Genomic DNA, 22802 nt, shown 5'->3' with positions numbered 1-22802 from the left:
TGCCGTAGATTGCCCTATACTTTAGAATTCTTTAGAATATCTTGTGCCCAACGGGACAAGACTCCAAACTACATTCAATTTGCCGATACCCAGGACAAATTCAAGAAATAGTGATTTTTTCTATAGAGCACGTCATTATTACAATACCGTTCTCTCCAGTCACGCAGACATTTTTCATCTTTTCTATACTTAATATAAAAATTTACTTATAGGCGTTGATAATACACCTGTATAATTTAATGAGTATTTCATTAAAATTGTTTATTCATGTTTATGTTTTGTACCTTCTTCAATATTATTACAGAAGTTGTTTTGTTTATTTTCTTATTTGAAAAAATATTTTTTATAAATGTGCTTATTTATCATATTGGTATTTTATTTTTATTTATCATTGTTATTATATTTATTTTTTACTTTTGTATTATTATTTTTTACATTTACTTACATATTTTATTTGCAGTTTCTGAATTACTAACATTTCTTAACTTTTTATTTATTTTATTATATTACTAGTAATGTGTACATTTAATTAAAAACTCACATAGCCGTGGAAAATCATTATTGACGGTTTTTACACTTTCAGTTCCAATGTACCCTTATCTTCTATATGAATTATATGCGAAAACTTTTATTTTTTCTCAAATAAATAAATAATTAATCCCAAACTTTATGAGGCCAAAAGCCCTGTTTTGAGTTGGTATACAACATGAAAAGTGGAAGCATGTACATTATTAAATAATAGCAAAAATAAAAATGTACTAGTTTTAAAAATAAAAAAAACCTAAAAATTGTAACAAACACATTATATTTTTACATTTTAATTCCCAATAGAAATCACCCAAATATCCCTTTTGATCATTTCGGGATTTACGAGTTTTACAAGTTAGGCCGACAATATGTACACTAAAATAAGTATTCCATTTAATTGGCTTGATGAATAAAGACACCATATTTTTCTTTGCAAAATATATTATTACTTACTCATTCAACGATTCGTTTTCTATTCAGATTCACATTGCATTTTTTTAAAAGGAGGAGTGCATGCATTGAAAAATTTAGTTGATAAATATTAAACGCTAGTATGTCCACCTAATGTTTTTTTTAAACATTTGTTCTACTAAGTGTAGTGAAAAAAATTATTATTTCACTACTATTTAAATTAAAACATGTCCTCATAATTACAATGAAAACATTGTCAAAAAACTCTGTTTCAATTAAAAAGCTAGTAAGTCCACATGGACATTCTGGTGGATTATTATGGACATACTGGCGTTTGATTATTTATCAACTCAATTATTGATGTTAGCGATTATTTAGCGATTTTAGTTTATTTCAACATATTATAACAGAGATGAAGAACATTTTAAAGAAAGTAATATAGAAGTCTAGGCATCCACATTCTAGTTTATGATTATTTAATACAATATTTTATTTGTATATTCTTTGACTCGCATCTATCTAATCGCAAATTTCTAGTACCGTTTTACACTGAATTTTATGCCTGCAATACAGAAAAATAGCTGTTTTTCGATTATTAGTAGTAAACTTGTTGAATTATTTTAACAAAAAATATAATGTACATATAAATGTTATTACTTATAATACTTTAATTGACTTACCTATTTACATTTATTATGCATTGAATTTTTTTTTTATAACACAATGTATGTTGTGCATAAACTATATCATAAAAATAAAAGTGCACATATTCTAATTAGTTATTCAACTAGCCCCGAATCGCTTCATAATTCTGCACAAAGTTGCTAATAGCTATAATATAGCAGCTGTACAAGTAGAGGGGGCTTCGGTGACGTCATCAATCGTTGACAGATGCATGCGCACAGCGTGCCGAGTTTCTCATTCACGACTTGCGTTCATTCGTTTTTAAAGCCTTGGCGAGTCGGAAGGTTCGGATCGCGGACGGCTATTTAAAACATTTTAAATGAATTAACTAACGCACTTTTGCCGCAAATTGTTATTTAGTAGGGCCTTCTTAGTTTGAATTATTACTTAAGTTTGAAATTTGTGGCATGTTTATCTCAAAACTCGATCGGAAATTAGGTTAGGTGGAACGTACCATCTTAGCTTTTAATTTTTAGGTTAAAATTATCTAACCGGCGCGAATTCAATTCGAAGTAGTAAATGAGTGCATTCGGTGAATACAATTCGCGCATTGTCTCGTGATAAATAACATTCCCCATATTATGTTTATGTGATCATCTGTCTGCTTTCGGGCTCCAAAATGAATTACATCGAAACAGTTACCTCTCCGAACTATTCGTACATTTTCGATTTTGAAAATGAGTTTATACACCAAGAAACAAGGAAATGGATGACAGAGAACTGGACAGTGGCCTTTTATTATGTCGGTGTTTATATGCTGTTCATATTCGGGGGGCAGCACTACATGCAGAGCAGACCCAGGTGAGTACCGAAACTGCAGCGAGTGACAGGAGGGTGTGTCCAGTCGGGTGTCCAGCGCGGGCCGGTGTCCACCGTCCGCCTCCCGAGGCCCGCGAAGGCGACGGATGCGGGCGGTGGCGATTCGCCATTTCTCCGTCTGTCGACCGCTACTATTTGTATTTGGCATACCAAATCTAGGTCATTTAATGAAATTGTCAAGAATTAGAAAGCACCGGTGAGATGATAGTGTGGGTGAAGTGTCCTCGGTCCTCGGTACGCTCCGAGACTGACTGATGATGCAGTGACAGCTCGAACTTGGATCCGGACTAGCTGTTGTTGATGACGCCTCCTTCCGGCCTTCCAGGCTTCCTCGCCTCATACGGCCCACAATTCCCACTTCGCGTTCTTTCGGTTAATTGTTTGAAGTTGCTATCTGTTGCGCGAACTGAATCGATGTGCAAAAGTCGAAACATTCGCGCCTTACTTGAATAGTAAATAGAACTTTCGTTACCCAATTACAAGCGATTTTCATCAGTTTTACTCCGCTTTGCAATTGTTATCATAGTGAGCGACGAAGGACAAATCCGCGTCCGAATGTTTCCTATGTTCATAGACCTAAACGTGACGATTATTACTCGTATTAATATTCCCGTGCGATATTTTGATGCCAATAATATGTAACAGTGGCTTTGTTATGGTTATGTCGTGAGTCAAATATTTGGACAAAATTACTTTATCAATTAGTGGAAACTTTGGTCCGTCGAGTGGCGTTAATTGCAAAACTTTAACAAACGCAAAACCCAAATCAACGATACTTTCCAGTCAAAATGAAGTGCTTTTTAACCGTTACACCTTCGTCCGGTCTGCGGCGAACTAAACTATTCGGTGGTGGTGTACCACCTACACCTACCTCATTGTGGCTACACATAAAACTACATTTTATTTCTTGAATAAACATCGCGATAATGTCCACCAACTTAGTATTCCCATTTTGGGGTCGTATTGGAAAAGTGAAAGCCTAATCGAGTGCCGATATGATAAGCTAAGCATGCAAACCAGAGGTAATGTTTATGTTTATCACCAATGCAGTATACACGTTTAACGTTTACTATGGAGAGTATTCGATGAATGTTTTGGACTGATTGTGATTTGATCGTTTATGTCCCACGCATACAGCATATAATACATACGTGCGACTAATAATTAAAATAAAACCAAAAGTACAGGATGTTTTTGTTTAGTAAAAATGCGGTCCTATAAAAAAGAAATATTATAACCGGTATGAGTATGCGGAACATCATTCCCCGAGCTTCCGTGGCCTCATATTATTTTGTGAATAAAAACACGAGTTTTTATAAGCATTTAATCCACTAATAATAATTTGTTATTACATAAATGACTGTATGCAATACGGGTGAGACCGTGATATTCTGTTACGTGAGATAAGTAGACTTTTTTATTCACAGATAAACATGCTGGGGTTCGAAAAAACTTAGATTTAGTTTTTTCCAATTTGGTATAAGTATTTGCAGTGAATTCTGGGGATGTATCGACACTAAAATCATCGCGATTCAATTCGTCGTTGTTAGTATTATGATAAATAACTTCAACGTTATCACAATCGTACATTTATATTTGAATATGAATAGCTGTAGATGTTAATTAAAGATCATACATGAAAGTAAAATAAAAGAAAATCTGGATATAGGTATAAATAAATACAGAAATGGTTATACGTTACGTAGGTTAATTTGGGGATGTTTATTTTTTCCATGCGACTAATTTTTGCTTCATATATGGCCACACTGATGATTAAACGTCAAAAAATATGAACACGTGAAATCAAACATGAAATAAAATTAGTGGTTAAAAACAAAGTTGTTCTATTTATTTTATTATAATGAATAACCACAAAGTTAGTGCTTCAAATATAAACTTTATATTTTCATTTAGAACATTATTGCGACCTTAAGCATTACCCAAAACACTTAATTAAGTTGAATTGACCAAACAGTATTAGTTTTTTTTTTGAAGAAATTTTAGACACCATTTGACGTTTAATCATCGGTGTGGCCATTATATGCAAGGAAGCAAAGTGTCGTCGCATTGAATAAATGTAAATCTTCAAATTAATCACTGTCTAGGGGGTAGAGAAGATTCAGAATACTACCACGGGGGTGGTATTCTGAACACAAAAGCGCGCGCAGAAAACGCATTTTTAACGCGTGTTTACGTACTAAATACACGCCAACAGAGCGATCTCTTCGCGCGCAATTTCGTTCAGAATACCAGCCTGGACGATGGCTGGACGATAACTGGGACATAACAATATTATATTGTCCATGTGTAAACGGACTTTAAGGTTAAATATCTGTACTAAACAATCTTCGTAATCGGTATTTATCAGTTTTATATTTTCAAAATGTACTTTTAAAATTATTTCTAAGGTACATAATATGATACAAAATTTTATATTATATTCCCAGAAGTTTTAGCCAAAATAAAATTATTTAAGAACCAGGCATATTGCAACAAAGACGTAGGTATTAATTTTCTTGTTTTAGTTCACCTTTTCCTCTAAGTTGATCTTCGAAATATAATGTGGAATTTTCTGCCATGAAACAGGCGTTTATAATTTGTAAAGGTACGAAAACTATAATATTAGTTTTTTTTTGTTATAATTTGCCTTCCTAATGTTTTTTTACCCCCCGAAAGATCATATTTTAAATTAGTATTATTTGTTGATGTATTGTTGAATTTGCTTAAAAATTAAAAAATGCTGCTGGATTCAATAAAGTATATACATTTTTTTTCTAGCTAAAAAATGATAAACAAAAGTTTTATTTAGTAAGTTTAACTTATGTAATTTTTTTGTTACTGTGTTATAATTGTTATTATTTATATAAAAACAACAGGCATTTTACCTGCGATGCAACTTATCACTGTAAACATACGTGAGGTGAAAGACATTGTTATTAATAAATTAACAACTTGTCATTAATATTTTCATACTGTCGTTGGTAAGTACAGCCGTCGCCAGATAAGAATGCCTACGCTTACATATCTTTTACACTGCGGTCACTATGTGAGCATAGGCAATCTTATCTGGCGAAGACTTAAATTGCCGAATTATTACGTCTGATCGATATCGATTGATGATAAAGTTTCGAAATATTATTTTACATGTTTAGTTTTTAATATTATTCTGTATAATTTTATAAAATTAATTTATATTATCACACCTACGTCGTTTATCTATATAATATTTAAATTACACTCTGGACCGAGAGCTGTTGTCATGGCTCTTGCGCTTAAATTGTTCAGATTCTAGGTACTTTTAATAAATAATATTTGATATTAAATCCAAATCTCAAATTTTAAATACTTAAGTCATATTGCATAGGTTTTTAGTCGTAACATTCGTTAACTTTTATCGCAGGAAAAATAATATCTTAGAAATCGGCTGTTTGTTATTATTTTGTATGCACAATGATATTTTTCAATATAATCAATAAAAATAACTTATAATGATATACGTATAAAATCCGCATTGTTATTAAAAAATATGCGTCCAATTTCTAAATTAGTTCTAAGTATTTATGCAAAATTAAGGCTGTAGTCAGGTAAACCGAACGCAAAATTAGGATATCATACAATTTTGCCATTTCAAAACGAATGTTTTTTTTTATTCGCGCAATAAAAAAAATAAAAAAAACATAAATTACATAAAAACAATATTTTTTAAAGATATTTCTGTTAAAAAATATACTTAAAAGTTTTATGTAACTAAAATATAATTAGTTTTAGACCGGCAGATTACGCCATTTCAAATTTAGATTAAACTTAGGTATCTGGGATCTCAATAAAGACTAAGTATTGAACTAAAATTTGTTAGATCAGTCTTGAAGAAGCCTACTTAGGCGAAAGCGCTCATTGGTCAAAATAATAAAAAGTAAAACTAATCCAAGAAGTTTCATTGATAAGTTTATTTATAATTTTATCATAATCATTAAGTATGTACAAAGTACAGCCTACTCAGTGACTTAATGATTGTGCATATTTGTAACAAATATTTTTTTAATTTAATAATTATCTTGCTCTAATGAGAAGCAATAAATATGACTTATCTTATTACTTCGCTTTTCCTTGTAAAGGTACGCGGTTCTGCGCAGTTGTGGTACTTCCTCGGTAATTTAACTGTGAAAGTTGCTGGACTAGGGGGTAAAAAGTAAAATATAGCAACGTCCGATTCTGTCAAAAATAGCTGCATTCATTTGCACGTGAGTTTGCGCGATGGACACGTACATTTTACTATTCGAAGTAAGAACGCATTGTATTGTCAGTTGTCAGGTTTCGCAGGATTTGAAAAATAATTTCCATATCAAAAACCCATCGTAATTGCTGAACGTTGAGGTCGAATGTTGCCATGCGACCTGAAAATGGTATCGACAAGTTTCTAAAATCGCTCTTAATGTGGGCATTTACAATTATTTTTTCTTTGTGTCCAGGCGGATGAAGAAAACAATGCTGCGTGTGAAATATAACCTGAATCCTGAACTAGTGCTTTTGACTCGATGGGTGCTTTCGGGTAAAGATCCGGAATAAGGAAATAGTGGCGAGATAAGTCCGCCTCGTTGTGTAGTGGTTGGCGGGTTTGACTATCATTTTTAAGGTCCCGGGTTCAGTTCCTGGCACGACGGACGTGCAATATTGATTTTAAAGGTTTAAACGGCAATGTTTCATTGTTTCTGGGCTGGCACCCGAAGTGTAGGACTGATCACCTTACCTTCATGTGACAAATGGTCGAAATACGCCGCAGTTAATTTACTAGTGCATTGCCCTATGCACAACTGGGTACTGAAAGGGGGTGAAGATGTAAATTTACTGCCTGGTAAAATCCAAATGCCGCCTATATAACGCTAGTATAACACCTTTACGTCTTTGCGGATGTGGGCACTTAATCCGAGCCCAAAACAGCAAATTATTGCATTTTAGCTGTCTGAAAATATCGGGTGCGCTTTCCTACTTTACAAGGCATCAGGTTTTCTAGTTCCGGGTGTCCACTGCGGACGGTTCGTCGCCATTTCGTGCCAGAACTACGGGATGCGGACCTGACTTGGAAGAATGCACAGCAGCTAGCACCCGATAGAGGCCGGAAGCTGTTTGTAGTGCTTTAACCAGGGAACGGACATGGGTTATGAAGTATTACATCAAATACATTGAATCTCACATGAATTTTTACTCGTATTTATTAATTTGATAAATAGTCCTTACTTATCTCTTAGAGCACATTTCAATTCATTGTCCCATTCAATCAATACAGGTTTTGTTCTATACTCGTTTACCCTTCGTAGCTGCTCCAAATTGAACTTACTCTGTTCCCATTAAGATATTTTTGAATACGAAATTTTATGACTTTAAAAAAACCTATTTGTAAAACATTAACAGGATGTATATTTGTGTTATTTATTTTACTTATTTATTTATATAATTTCTTTTGGTTTTCCTAATAAAAGAATAACAAATAAAATGCGTAACCAGTATGTAATATACGCTAAAATATTTTTTTTTAAATTAAGCATAGCATATTGCTTCATTTGTTTCGCGTAAAATTTATTACAAGGCACAATAATTCCTAGTTTTTTCTACTTTTTGCTCAAACTTAATTTCAGCATTTGTACAATTATCCTCAGTAATTTGTTATAGCGTAACTTTTTGCTCAAATTTAATTTCAGCGTAGGTATAATTAAATTATGTTTAGTGTCGGAAAAATCCGCTTTTATTATAAGTAAACGATAGTTTTATTATATGATTGCAAAACAGTAAAAAAGGTAAAAATAAAAAAATAATCAAAATCAAAATATAAGCAAACATACTAGGCACTGTCTTTTCTCTCTAAGTATAGGAAATACATGTTTGTATAATGATCCTCAATTAGCGTTTACTGTTACTGTTTTTTTTTGCACCACAACAGGCCAGAAGGCCCAATTACAGTGGTGAATTACGTCACAGAACACCCAGGCTTGAGAAAAATCACATTAATTTTTTTTGTGTTCTCACCAGGAATCGAAACCAGAACCTACCGTGCGTGAGCCAAGTGACCACTACACCACGGAGGCCGCCTCAATAATTTGTTATAGCTTAACTTTTTGCCAAATTTAATTGCAGCTTAGGTACAATGATCCTCAGTTATTTGTTATAACTCAGATTCGATTAAAATGCTACTAACTACGATGTGAGAATAATCAAAGCCCTATCATTTAACTGAACAATGGAAATACTTAGCGAGGTATTCTCATTCAGCGAGGGGTCCGACAGGGTGGTGTTCTCTCGCCTACTTTGTTTAACCTGTGCTCTAACTTGGTCTTCAAAGAAGCGTTGCAGATGACACCGTTCTAATTGCAGACAATATAAAAGACCTTCAAGAACTGCTCGAAAAGATTGACTCCGTCGGCGAATGTTTTGGTTTAAATATTAATGCAAACAAAACTAAACTTATAGTTTTTAGCCGAGGGAGTCATCCAAATGAAAATCTCCAACTGAAGGGTGTCAATATTGAGAGAGTTAATCACTTCAGCTACTCGGTAGTATCATCACTGGAGAATCTAGACGCCGGCTGGCACTGAGATAAAATGCAGAATAGAAGCGGCCCGATCAGCATTTAACAAAATGAAAAATCTTCTTTGTAACGATAATGTAAGACTTAAGCTGAGACAACGAATGGTCAAATGTTATATATGGTATGTCTTACTGTACGGTGTAGAAACGTGGACTCTTAAAGTTAATATTATAAATCGCTGTGAAGCATTTGAAATGTGGATTCACCGTAGAATGTTAATAATATCTCGGACCGATATGATAACCAACAGTGAAGTATGACGTAGAGCCAATACGAATAGAGAACTGTTAAGATATAAGATTTTTGTCCATGTGTTGAGAGGTAATGAATATGCCATACTTCAGCTTGTCACGAAAGGGAAGATCGACGGATGAGAGGGGTCGGAAGAAAACAGCTTTCCGAGCATGGACCAGGATTAGAACTGTGGAGCACTGCTCAAGATAGGGAAGCTTTCTCCCGAGTGGTCGTCAACGTCGGGGGGACTCGACATGCCTCGTGAAGAAGAATTTTTTTTTTGCCCAAGTTTAGTTACAGCATCGGTATAATGATGGTTCAATGATCCTCAATAATTTGTTATAGCTTATTTGTCCATATGTAATTACAGCTAAGATACAATGATCTTCAATCATTTGTTATAGATTGTCATTTTTCGCCTAAATTTAATTATGGTGGTACGATTATCCTCTGTAATTATTTTTTGTTGTGTCAAATAAACGCAATAACCAATACACCATGAGGCCGACTAATCTCTACTCGATTTCCCTTTGCGGGATTTTTACCGGAGGGTAGCCGCTGAATAAATTTTAAATAAATACAAAATAGTAATAATTCTACCTGTTAATTTTTGTGATATGAAAAAACTGAAACCTTTATTGATGCGGGTGAGATTCATCTGATATTTAAACAGGCAGAATGGTAAATGTAACACAGTGTGTAAAGTGGCAAATTAAACCAGCCAATGACAGGTCATAATCCTTGTAAACGCCTAGACTTCCATATTACCTTCTCCATCTCTGATGTAATATCTTAACAATACCCTAAGGGGTTGAATCCAGTCTTCGTCTGCAAAAATTTGAACAAATATATTATTTTTAACATTCAATTTGTTTATGATATAAACAATATCCGTTGACGATCAAATCTAATACTTGTGTACAAAAATTCTGACGCACTATAAATTTAATGTGGTAAACTTGTATTGAAATTATTAAAAATAAAATCAACAAATTACACTCTATTTCTTGTACGGTGAAACAATTACCAATTACATAAATGGCGACAGTAATGTTAATCTCCCTTCATATAACTCTATTCACTCCTCACTCCACATATTTTCCCGTAAGTTTTTGATACGAGGGTTGCTACTTAAGTTTTGAGGTATGGCAACATCAGTGTGAATATGTCAAATCTGACATTTTCATCGTAAAGTTTGCCATTTTTAATGGTAAACGTACTCGGTACGTTTTGTCATACGAGTGATATTTGTGTTCTTTACAGATACTTGAAAAATTAATTTTGTTAATAAAATGAACTAAATCATGAACATTTTTGTGCGATGATTTTCTATGACTTTCGACGTGGATTAAACCAACAGTGTCTCGATTAACTCGCTGCGACTTTTGGTGATGAAGCACCATCTCGAGCCGCCGTGTTTCGCTGGTTTTCTGAATTAAATCGTGGTCGCACTTCGTTACAGGACGAATTTCGTGAAGGTCGTCCAAAATCGGCTGTTTTGCCAGAAAAAATCGATGCTTTGCGTGAACTGATATTGCAAGATCGTCATGTGACATACCATAAGATTGAAGTATGCCTGGGCTACACTCGCATACATTCAATATTGCATGAACATTTGGTCGTCAAAAAGGTTTGTTCGCGTTAGATAACGCATACAATACATGACAATCGCTAAAAAAAAGGCTCATGTCAATATGTGCAAACAAATGTTTAAAAAAAATCAATCGCGGTGCTTCAAAAGACGTCCATAAGACCGTGACAGGTGACGAATCATAGATTAATGCATATGAACCCGAAACTAAACAACAATCGACTGTATGGGTCTTTCAAGACTAGCCAAATCCAACAAAAGTTGTTCGCGCACGAAGCACTTCGGAGCAAATGGTCGCCTGTTTTTTCGGAATAACTGAACATGTCGCCACCGTTCAATTAGAGCAACGTAGAACGGTAAATTCTGAATAGCACACCACCATTTATTTGCCAGAAGTGTTCGGAAAAATAAGGGAAAACACGTGAATTTTTGAGCATTCTAAACATCGGGTTGAAATGCGATCTCTTAGACGAATGTGTGGGAAATCAATGTATGACAGGGTTACGAATGATGAAATCAGGCGAGAGTGTAAATCTGAGACAAGTATAATTGATAAGATTAAGAAAGGGTCTCTGAGATGGTTTGGTCACGTAGAACGAATGGACGACGAGAAAATGGTAAAACAAGTATATATGGCAAAAATGAACGGCAACGTTAGACGAGGACGACCAAGGAAGACGTGGCATGATCAGATAAACCAAAATCTTAAGTCTGGTCATGTCAAAAGCAGACAGAACCGAAGGACATGTATGACAAGATGTATGAATGTGGAAGAGGCTAGGAGTGTATGCCAGGATAGACGTGTGTGGCGGTCCATTCTCTCTGCCTACCCCTACGGGGAAATGGCGTGATGGTAGTAGTAGTAGTAGTAGAATTGATGGGTCATCCGCCGTACAGTCCTGATTTGGCACCCAATGATTTTTTTCCTATTCCCGCATATCAAAATAAATTGCGAGGTCAACGTTTTTCAACGCCTGAAGAAGCTGTTGATACGTTCAAATCGCATGTTTTGGAGGTACCTCAATCGGACTGGAAAAAGTGCTTCGAAAATTGGTTCAAACGCATGCAAAAAAGTATTGATCTTCAAGGAGAATATTTGGTAAAAAATAAAGCCATTTTCGATTATAAAAAATTGTTTTTACTTGTCTATCTCAAAACTTAAGTAGCAACCCTCGTATTACATGTTATTATAATAAGTATTATTATGCATGATTTTCTACGTAAACGTTAGCGTTATCATTGCGGTTACGTTGCATGCGAGATCGGAATAAACACGAGGGAAAAATATAGAAAATTTCCACAGTTGCATTTTTTATTTTCCCTCGAACTATTCAGTAAATAGAATTCACATTATTAGATGTGATATGATCGTATAATGTCAAAAACGTAAATCTTCATTCTTTTTTCAATTAATTATAAATGTATAGATTAATGTACAAAAAAACTGATCATCCGTATTTACCTAAAGCTATCAAAAATTTTAATGAAAACAGAAGTTCTCTTCAAAATTTTAAGTAGATGTATATACACACACATAATATACTACGCTTTTTCTATGTTATATGATATGCCTAGATGAGGGAAGAATGAAGTTCTATGTGTGAAATTGAACCAGAGAACCCTGTAAGAACATTTTCGTATAAAAAAGATCTGAAAAGAAAATCGAGTAAAAATTTATCCGCCTCGTAGAGTTGGCGTGTTTACCTACCATGCTTAAGGTCCCTGTTCGATTCCTGGCAAGGTGGACGTGGAATATTAATTCTGCGCTCCAATTTTTCATTGTTCTACCTAGGATATATTGACATATATAATTCTCATAAACAATTACCTAGGTACCTACTTATTAATGAAAAGTATTTTTCCAAGCTTATCGCAGGCAAGCCAACGTTTGGGCAGGACAACGTTTGTCGGGTCCGCTTGTATACATATATTTATCTTCATGTTTTGCGTATTTATGCCCTTTTGGCACATTAAAATATAATATCGAACCGGGTTGTGGTCGCGTGGTGGTATTGTGGACTCGCGGACCAAAGGTCCCGGGTTCAAATCCCACTCTACCACAACTCGATTTACATTTTTCCAGCGCAAGTTATTTACGACTTTTAGGAAATGGTCTGAAAATTAAAAAAATTGTTTGAATAATAAGAACCAAAAGTATATCTTTGAAAAAAAAAATACGCAAAAACAATAAAAAATAATAAATGCATACAAATCGATTAAGTTTTCTAAAATAGACGCAAAATATGTTTTATATCAATATACTTACGTAATATTTAATATGAGCGTGACTATGCATTTAGCGAAAGTCGAGTAATCTCTGTTAAGTAATACAATCGCTGGCTTACATTGATTAACTTCTGACCCCTCCTACATACATTCATTTACATAATGAAATAAACAATCAAAATACATGTTATTTTACCAATCATATGAATATGAAAAATGTGTCATATTCATTATAAGTGCCTATGTACCAACATGCATCAATTGCTTAGAATATACCTATACTCTGAGATCATTTGACTTTATTTTTAAAATTAAACCAGGCCTGGTTCATTTGATTTTTTTGTTTACACCATATACTCGTAGGTATCTTTTGCACTTAATCGTACAGTTAAACGCAAATAAAAATGTGCGCCTATAGTTTTTTTTCCTTTTTTTGAAAATATTGTTTTACATAGGAATAGAATGAGGAACTTTAGCCCTACGGATATAAGATACTAAAAATGTTTTTTTTTTACGTGTGGTACAAATTAGAGCATTAAATTGTACGGCAAACTTTATTGAAAATGTATGAAAAAAATAATCATAAATATTTTTATTAAAACTATTTATTTTGAACGACGTCACTAGTTCATATGAATCTTTGTTCATCGTCCACGGTCGATGATACATACACGTTCTACGTGCCATGACTCCGAGAAGAAACTCAGCGTTTTACGTCCTGCAGTACATTAACACCGTTCCTTCCATGGAGAAATGGACAGCAAAGGAACGCGGTCTATAAAGGGACCACAGGGCGTGGTAACGCCCAATCAGCATCAGTCAGCCAGTCGGTCAGTAAATCAGTGAGTCCCAGTGCCGCCAGTTCAACACCTCGCCGCCGTAACATTCGCGCGTCATTATTTATTTAACTATTTATTCGTCTTGTAATAAAAACGCATTAAACAGCAACCTCGTGTCTTCTGTTAATCTCTAACTGGGGTAGGAGCTCCAACCATAATTGATAAGTGGGTTATAAAAGATTTCCGGTTTACGGTAATCCAACGGAACTATCGGCAGAACTGACCGAAAAGAAGAGGAAGAGAACTTAAGACGTCAGACGCGGAGTAATTTTAGAAATAAAAAAACTTTAAAAACTCACAGCGCTAATACGATACATAAACATTTTGAAAAAAAGTTTTTGGCTTAAATATGTTTTTTTTTAAACCGCTGAACTTCCTCATTATCACATCCGTAAAAAAATAAGTTTAAAACTAATACCAAAGCTACACAAAAAGTAAAGTAAATTAAAGCTAAAGTGGAGGTGATTCGATTGGCTGGGCCACATGTTGCGGATGCTTCCCAAGAGCCGTGATCAGCTTGCCCACTTTACAAGACATCGCGGTCCCGATTACGATGGAAAGCTGACAGAGTTGTCTTCAATTGTCTATTCAGTTCTATTCTTATTAAACATGTTCATTTCTCATCCCGAACCATCATTTATCAAACTTGAATAATTAGATGTACACAGTGTGCTGTACGTGGTTGGCCTGTTGCACCCTGAAAATCGGCAGGGATAAAAATTGGAGAAAAATTATGAAATATGGACAGTGTGATCACTGTTACGCATTGTTCTAAGTGACTTAAACCAGCCAATGACTGGTCGTAAACTCCGTAAATGCCTAGACCTCACATACTTTTAAAAAGTGGCTTAATCTCAGTTTAAATATCCATGTTAGGCGGCTATTTATCCTTGAAAAATATATTTTTTACAAAAATGGCGCTATATAAATCAGCCAAATATTATTATTATTATTATCGAGCCAAAGCTCGACGGCTAACGCTTTTAAAAAAATTGTTTTGACTTTCAAACGCTTGAAATTTTTTATCTCTTAAATTTTCAATTTATAATTGGATTTCAAATAAGCCCATTAAAAACAGAACGTATTTTCACAAACCGGCATTTAAAGCATTCATTTATACATATTTAATAAATAATGAAAACAATTTTCTTATACGCTTTAAGTACCAACTATGGCTTTTGTCATTTATTTGGCAACTGACGCAAGTGTTATTTTACATGAATTCAATTAAAATCTTGTTGTATAATTGCATTATACAAATCACTGAGTATCTATTCCCCGTGATTGGTACCTAACATTTCGCTGAAGTCTATTTGGAACAATGATTATTACGAATTATTTATGTTGGAACGACTCTGACCGATGAAGTGTAAGGTTTTCGATTTTGATCCTCTTGGCTAATTATTATCTGTTGTCACTTGGAATGTAAATTTTAATTAAAATAAAGCAAAGTAGGAGATATAGGAGATCAGAAATATGAGAGAACATGAATAATTTATTAATATTTTTATTGTACACATGTAACTTCTGGATTAAAACAATCATTGTATTTATTTATTTTGATGTAAGTTTGTAATCCCGTGAGCTATGAAGCTCTTTCTTATAAAATGAGTAGGGTTTTAAATACTGCTACGACGTTATTTACGAATTTACCTACTTAGAATTTCCAAAAATTATTGGGATTTGGAAGGCAAAACAGGCAAAATAAAATAGTAAATGTTTCTTGGTTTATACGTGTACCGGTTACCAATTAAAATGGAAAATGACTGGCTTATATCCGCAAGTGGAAGTAGAATGTTGGCATAAAAAAGATTTGAAATAATTTATCGTGTACTCGTGCATTGTGCTTTTAGTTTATCATATAATTCATCATGAATTTATTATTTTGCTAGCAGTTGTTTCAGTGTAAACGTTTTTTTTTTTAATATAAAAACATTAATATATTGAGTTTTTCTACCGACATTTCTTGGTGGAACTGCATTTTAATTGTAATAATAAAAATACGAATATAGTTTTATTCCACTTTTATTTATAAATTTTTACCAGTGACCGGGTTTCGTCGTGACCGACATCGTCAGACTGGTGGGAGACTAAACAAATGTCTATGTTATATACAAGTGCGAGCAGGGGTTGTAAATCATGATTTTATATAATTATGGAAATAAAAGAATTTAAATTGAAATCAACTAAAATTTAAATAAACATAATTCAAATACATTTTCATTATGAAACTTCATAAAATTATTTGATTTACATCAGTTTTTATTAAATACATTTAAACAAAACTTATATTCTTATAATTGTTATTACCTTATACTTAGATGATTTTATTTTATATTCTTTTATTTCCAGAATTATATAAAATCTTGGTTTACAACACCTGCTTGCACTTGTATATAAAATAGAAATTTGTTTAGTCTCCCACCAGTCTGACGATGTCGGTCACGACGAAACCCGGTCGCTGGTAAAAATTTGCATTTAAAAGTGGAATAAAACTGTATATACGTATTTTTATTATTATAATAAAAACATTACATTACATAAGCCCTATATCATTTAATATTGTATTTACCGACACCACCTTTAACACGGCTGATACGTTTCACTGAGTACCGTGTAAAATAGTTTATTAAAAACGAGTCCGGCATAGATGCATTCTGTCTCCTCTCCTTTTTAATACGTACTCAAAGGCCACTTTTAGACATGCACTAAGTGAACTAACCGTCAGCATTAGCATAATGGACACATTATAAACAATATTCGATACGCGGATGATAGGTACTGTCCTTCTAGCAGATAGTATGGAATGCCTGCAGCTATAATTGGACAAATTACACACGGCCAGTTCGAATAAAGGGCTGGAAATAAATATTTCTAGACTAAACGTAGTTATTCTAAAAAAGCCAAAAACTTCCTTAATGTCTTCAAAAATTGGAGTGCACGTTATTGAGCAAGTCCATCAATATAAATAATTAGGGTGCTGGCTGAATTAATAGGATCACTCGCGAGATATGTGCGTGGTTCGAATCCCTCTCTACCCCAACCTGATTCGCATTTTCTAATAGTGAGTTATTTACAACTCGTTGAAATTGCCCCTTAAAACAAAATGTTTCGGTAAATCATAAGAACGCAAATATTCCCTTTAAAAAAAACAATGTATATTTGAACGCTCTATAATCTATACCAGAGGTTCCCAAACTTTTTTGTGTCGTAGACCCCTTGCCATGTTTTTCGGTTTTTGGTAGACCCCGTTTACCTGATATTGATTTTTCATAAATTTCTAACTGTAGTAAAGTTTAGTGTTAAAAACTTAAAGTTAAAACAAATGTTAAGTTTTATACATTTATTAATTGAATTTAAATTAAAACTACTCAAAATAAAATTTTGTATCTGTTATATAAAATAAACGTAACATAAAATAAACTAAGCAATAAGTAAATGTTTTTAGTGGGAAGGATGAACCTGGAGCTTTAATATTACATTATCAACATTAGGCGTCAATTTTGTCAGGTTTAATCTTAAATCTCCTCGGCCAATGATGTCCAGTCTGTTTCTTTTTTTCGTTAGGAGATTGGAAACAGCGCTGAACCCCTTTTCCACTTGGTATGACGATGGAAAGGAAATTAAAAATTTTCTCGCTTTATTCCATAATACAGGATAAGTAACGGGTATGTTTTTTTGCAGCCAGAAGTGCTGATATCCGTGCTTAAACTGAACCTTAAGTTCTTCGTTTGTACTTATTTCAGTCAGTTCCTCTTGTATTATGACATTCGTTTCTTCTGTCACCATATGGGTTCATTATCGACGGTGGTATTACCATAGTCAAAACATCCTCAAACCTAGTTTCAAAATCTGAATAGAGGGCATTTAAATGATGAACGTAGGTTGAAACGTCGTCTTCCTGGCAGTTTGTCTGTGACAAATTGACGAACAAATGGACCCCCATTTTCATTTCATGGTCCCCCAAATTTTTTTTTCGTTGACGTAGACCCCTTGCAGGTTGTCATAGACCCCTGGGGGTCGATATAGACCACTTTGGGAATCACTGATCTATACGATGAATTACATGAGATTTATTACAAAAAATAATTGAAAACGAGACGTGTTTGTTTACTTGTATTGTTAGTTCGAAGTTATAACAATTGAATCGAATGAGCAATCTTATTTATACAGAATAGAGATATAGCATTTGATATTTACTCCACGGCCCATATTATAGCCCATGCGATAAGAGATTTACCAATATTCATCGACGAAATGAAGCCGAATTTATTTCTATGAAATTTTATCGTTACGTGATTGGTGCGCTATGCAATCGACGAATGTAACTAAAAGCTTATTTAAATATACCCATTTTTGAGTAGATAATTCGACTTCAGTATTTCGACTTCGGTAATTTCTTACTGTTTCTGCGCAATCACGGTCCAACATTGTCGTTGCATGTTGTCATTAAGCAACGTCATATACGCGTAATAGCATATTTATCATAACACTCGAGGACGTTAAAATACCTACAATCTGAAATTTTCGTTCAGTCAATTTGAATAAAATCTACTTCTGCCTAACTAGTAAATAGTTTATAGATAAATGTGTTATTTTGTCCCCATCTTTGTTTCCCAGAAAGCGGCAACACCAATGATCAGACAGTAATTAAAAATTGTTGTCTCTCACCGTTTTGATTATATAATATTATTTTCTCTCGAAATATTTTTCTTATTGGAGAAATACTTTACTTGATGTTTTTACACTTTTTATCTATCTATATTCAAAACAAAGACCGAAAACACGATTTTTTATATATTTTTTGCAAATTTTGTTTAAAAATTTCCCATTATTATACCTCATGTGTGGCAGTGATGTAACATAAGTCTACATCGCGTAAAAAATATTAAATAACTCTTCGACTCCGACTCCAATTTGTTGTTATCCTTATATGGACCTTTTCACACCAAAATGAGGAAACGGTTTTTTAATAAGTGTACAGGCTTTTTCAAAAAAAAATGTTTCCTTTTTAAAAAATAAAATTCATTTTAATGAACATAAGAGATACCGAAACTACAAGTGCTCTATTAAATTATGTAAGAATGAGCACAAATGAAGAGTCAGAGGTACGAACGAGACACTACTCGTTAGACAGAGTTTGAGTGAGAGAGAAAACGATACCGAGAGAGCCCGATGCAGTATTATATCACTTGTGAGAAAGAGAAGACATTAGTCGCGTGATGTTGTATCCACCAAGAAAAGCTAAATAATTTTTAAAAACTGAAAAGGTACCGACACAGAAAAGACTTTTTCCTTAAAAATACAAGCAAATCGTTTTAGTTTTGGGGTGCGGAAAACGGGACAGCGAAACGTCGATTTTGTCGATTTTATTTCAGCAAAATTAGTCCGACGTGCAGTTATCTTTTTCGCACAGTATCGTGGAGGCATTTGCGAGAGAGTTACATAAAAACAATGTTCAAATACATTTTCATCCAAATTCGCATCGGATTTCCTCTCGACTTCCCATCGTAATACGGGCTCAGAACATGTGAATTTTGGGAGTTTACAAAGCCATTACCTTCCGAGCCACTTGTTGAGGCTTTTTGATGGCGATTTTTAATAATTCCTGTGTATCATACATACCTTTATGATTACTCGTATCTTAAATTATAAAGATTTTTGGATATAAAATAAGTTAAAGGAAAAAAGCAGTAACGTACATACAGATTATGTATGGTATTACTAATTATATATTTTTTTAATACAAAAGACCGTCCATTTCTATATTATAAACTTGACTTTTGTCATCATGATAATTTTCTTATCCGCACCCAGTGGCGCATAGAGCGCTGAATTGATACTCCAGCTGCGATGTGATCAGTCTCACTCTTCAGATCCAGTCCAGAGACAGTCTAAAATTACTTTGTGAACTCGCCGGGAATCGACACGTGGCGGACTAGTCTCCATTTGATTGATTTTTTCTGGATTTTCACCTTATCAATCCATTAAGTCGAAAACTTTTCTGTCACCCTCGATCTAATTTTCCTAATTTTGACGGCGATAGGGTGTGTTAGTTTATTAGTCGTTAGTTGACTGGAAGAAACGAGTCCGACCGGGAGAATCAAAGCCGTCACCTCCCCTCCACCGACCTTCTGTAACTGGCTACAAATGGAACAGATGGAAGAGTTGAGGAAATGTGAACCCTTATATGTTTAAACATAGGCAGAATATTGAATGCTACACATTGTGTAATGTGGCTACTTATACCAGCCAATGACAGGTTATAAGCCCTGTTAATGCCTAGACTTCCATATTACCCTCTCAAAAGAGTTTTTCCTCTCTGTTGCAATAAATTTAGTCTGTTTCTTTTAACTTTAATTTTAAAATGACCAAGGTGGTATTTGTAGTATATTTAACTAAAGCATTTTGTTTTTTTCAGATTCGAATTAAGAGGTACTCTGGTAGTATGGAATACCTGTTTGGCTGCCTTCAGCATCATGGGGGCGTGCAGAACTCTTCCAGAGTTCATCCACGTGTTGCGAAACTATGGATTCTACCACTCTGTCTGCGTGCCCAGGTATTTATCATCATTTTTTTTTTACATTTAGCCGTATTATTGTCTGCGCCCAATCGGATTAAGAATAAAATTCTGTGGATGAAACATAAGTGTTTTCCTGGATGGCTATTATCGGAGAAAAATCCTGAGAAAAGATTCATAGTAGAAATAAGTCCGCTTCGTAATGTAGCGGTTGGCGCATTCGCCTGCCACGTTGAGGTCCCGGGTTCGACTCCTGGCAGTCGACTTAAAATATTTGTTTCAAACTGGTTTAACAGCACTGAAATGTTCTACTGTCCCTGGACTGGTACCTAACGCGTAAGACTGGTCACCTAACCTTTTTGTAACAGATGATCAAGATACGTTGCATTTGGTGTTGCAATGCCGTGCCTTATGCACCATCGGGTGCGGATAAGGGTGTAACTATCTTCGAAATCTATGCGACGACAGATCCTCTGCCCTGTATTTGCCTATATTTTTATATTTCTTATCAAAATAGGTAACTATCACCTCTGAAACATCAACCTGCGAGTAAACTCAAAAGATGTTATTATATATTTGTATATAACCACTTACCAACTTGTCTATGTCTACCGGTTTCGAGACGTACCCGTCTCTTCAGCAGGACACTATTACACTAACGTATTGTATTCGCTGTTGTTACTTAACTGTTGGTATTAGCTTCTAATAGCATTGGTGTCTTATCAGCACGTTGGTTTAATATTTTTGTGCAACCATGGGATTCGCATGTTAGTTCGATTAGTGTCCTGAGGAGAAGACAGTTACCGATTGATACAAATAAGTATTTACTGACATTTATTATAAGGTAATTTTAATTTTCGAATACTAAACATTTTTTTATTATAAAAGAATAAAATAAATAAAACAACTTTGTTTTTAAAGACTAATTTTTTTTCCACCGACCGGTTTCAAAGCCAACAATCTTCGTCAAGGTTTACGTTACTAATGAATTCTTTCCTATTTTATTTTTATCATCTAAACTAAATACTACACGTGGAGCCAATAAATCAAGTCTTTTTTCCCCTAAAAAGGTGGTAATTTGAGATTTATCTTTATATATATATAATTCCTCTGTACGTGTGATGTCACCGTACTCCTCCTAAACGGCTTAACCGATTTACGTGCGGTTTTCAGGGAAATATAGATCTTTGCGCTGTGCGTGTTCGTAAATCTTTAATCGAATATGTAAAAAAGAAGTTAGGAGCATACATGTTTTATTCATCGATCTACCAGGGTTGCATTTGAGGAGAATGCATTTGCAAAAAAATGTAAAGATGTTGTTTTTTTGTGTTTATAAAAAGTTTGTTTTTGAATGTTTACAAACATCATTTGTTTTTTGTGGATCTCAATCAGATTATTTCCTTAAATTCCTTATAATTTCTACCCATTTATTTCTTTTTATTGGATTTTTGGTAACACTAAAATAAAATTAATTTCAATACATTTTTAAAAATCGTATTCCTACATAAGTACACCCCTTTGTTGGTAAGACGACCGGAGTTTGACGTTTGCAAAAAGAATGCTATATTTGAAAAAATATTTATTTTATGTTTTGGAATTCAACCATAAACAAGTACCAACTTAAATATAATATTTGAATATTAACTAATTTTAGTTTTGGAATTTAATCACAAGCAAGTACCTAGGTACTTACTTATCAATAAAAAAGTATTTTTCCAAGGAAAGCCAACGTTCGGACAGGACAACGTCTGTCGGGTCAGCTAGTGTTTATATAAAACTCGTGGATTTTTTATTATTTTATTTGATATTTTCCAGAAATATTCACAAAAGTTTTATAAAAAAATGAACTACTTAATTAATTATATGTTTAATCGTCTTATTAGTACATTATCAAACTAACCTAAATATTTACAAAGTTCCCTTATATACTAACAATAATTGCTGTTTAATGACATAGGTGTATAATAGTGTTAATAGTTTATGGGGGTATTCAACAAATATTGAGGATTTAAAAATAGACCAAGAAAAGTAACATAATTAATAATCATTCAATATATCCTAATGTTTTTATTTTTACATGCAAACACATATTTACAAACTTATTTAAGTCAGTTTGATAATGTCCCAACATGACGAAACGCGTCACATAAAAACGGTATATTAAAAAAAAATGGAAGTCGAATTAAATCCAAAAAAGTGTTTTATTATGGATACCTCACCAAATTTTGAGATTTGATTAATAATTTAAGTTATATTTATTTGGTTTCAATAAACTAAAATAAAATAAATCAGTTATACTTGTTTAAAAAATATATATAAAAATAATAATCATAAATATAAAGGTACATAAAAAAAGCAATAAAAGATATT

The 22802-nt window shown here is 33.7% G+C and overlaps 1 protein-coding gene across 1 annotated transcript; it reads left to right on the top strand.

The window, feature by feature from the left end:
• Nucleotides 1-1823: 1823 nt before the first annotated feature.
• Nucleotides 1824-20471, top strand: LOC148271913 (very long chain fatty acid elongase 6-like; the record flags this gene model as incomplete). Its single annotated transcript, XM_088240759.1, has 2 exons — nt 1824-2424; nt 20334-20471. Coding segments are annotated over exons 1-2 (320 nt in total), but the record flags the coding sequence as incomplete, so codon positions are not given.
• Nucleotides 20472-22802: the final 2331 nt, after the last annotated feature.

This window comes from Micrasema longulum, unplaced genomic scaffold (genome assembly GCF_059751315.1).
Source record: "Micrasema longulum isolate JH-2025_06_02 unplaced genomic scaffold, ASM5975131v1 h1tg002586l, whole genome shotgun sequence".
Lineage (NCBI taxonomy): Eukaryota > Metazoa > Arthropoda > Insecta > Trichoptera > Brachycentridae > Micrasema > Micrasema longulum.
The sequence above is the reverse complement of the archived record's forward strand: the minus strand, read 5'-3'. Positions and strand labels throughout refer to the sequence as shown.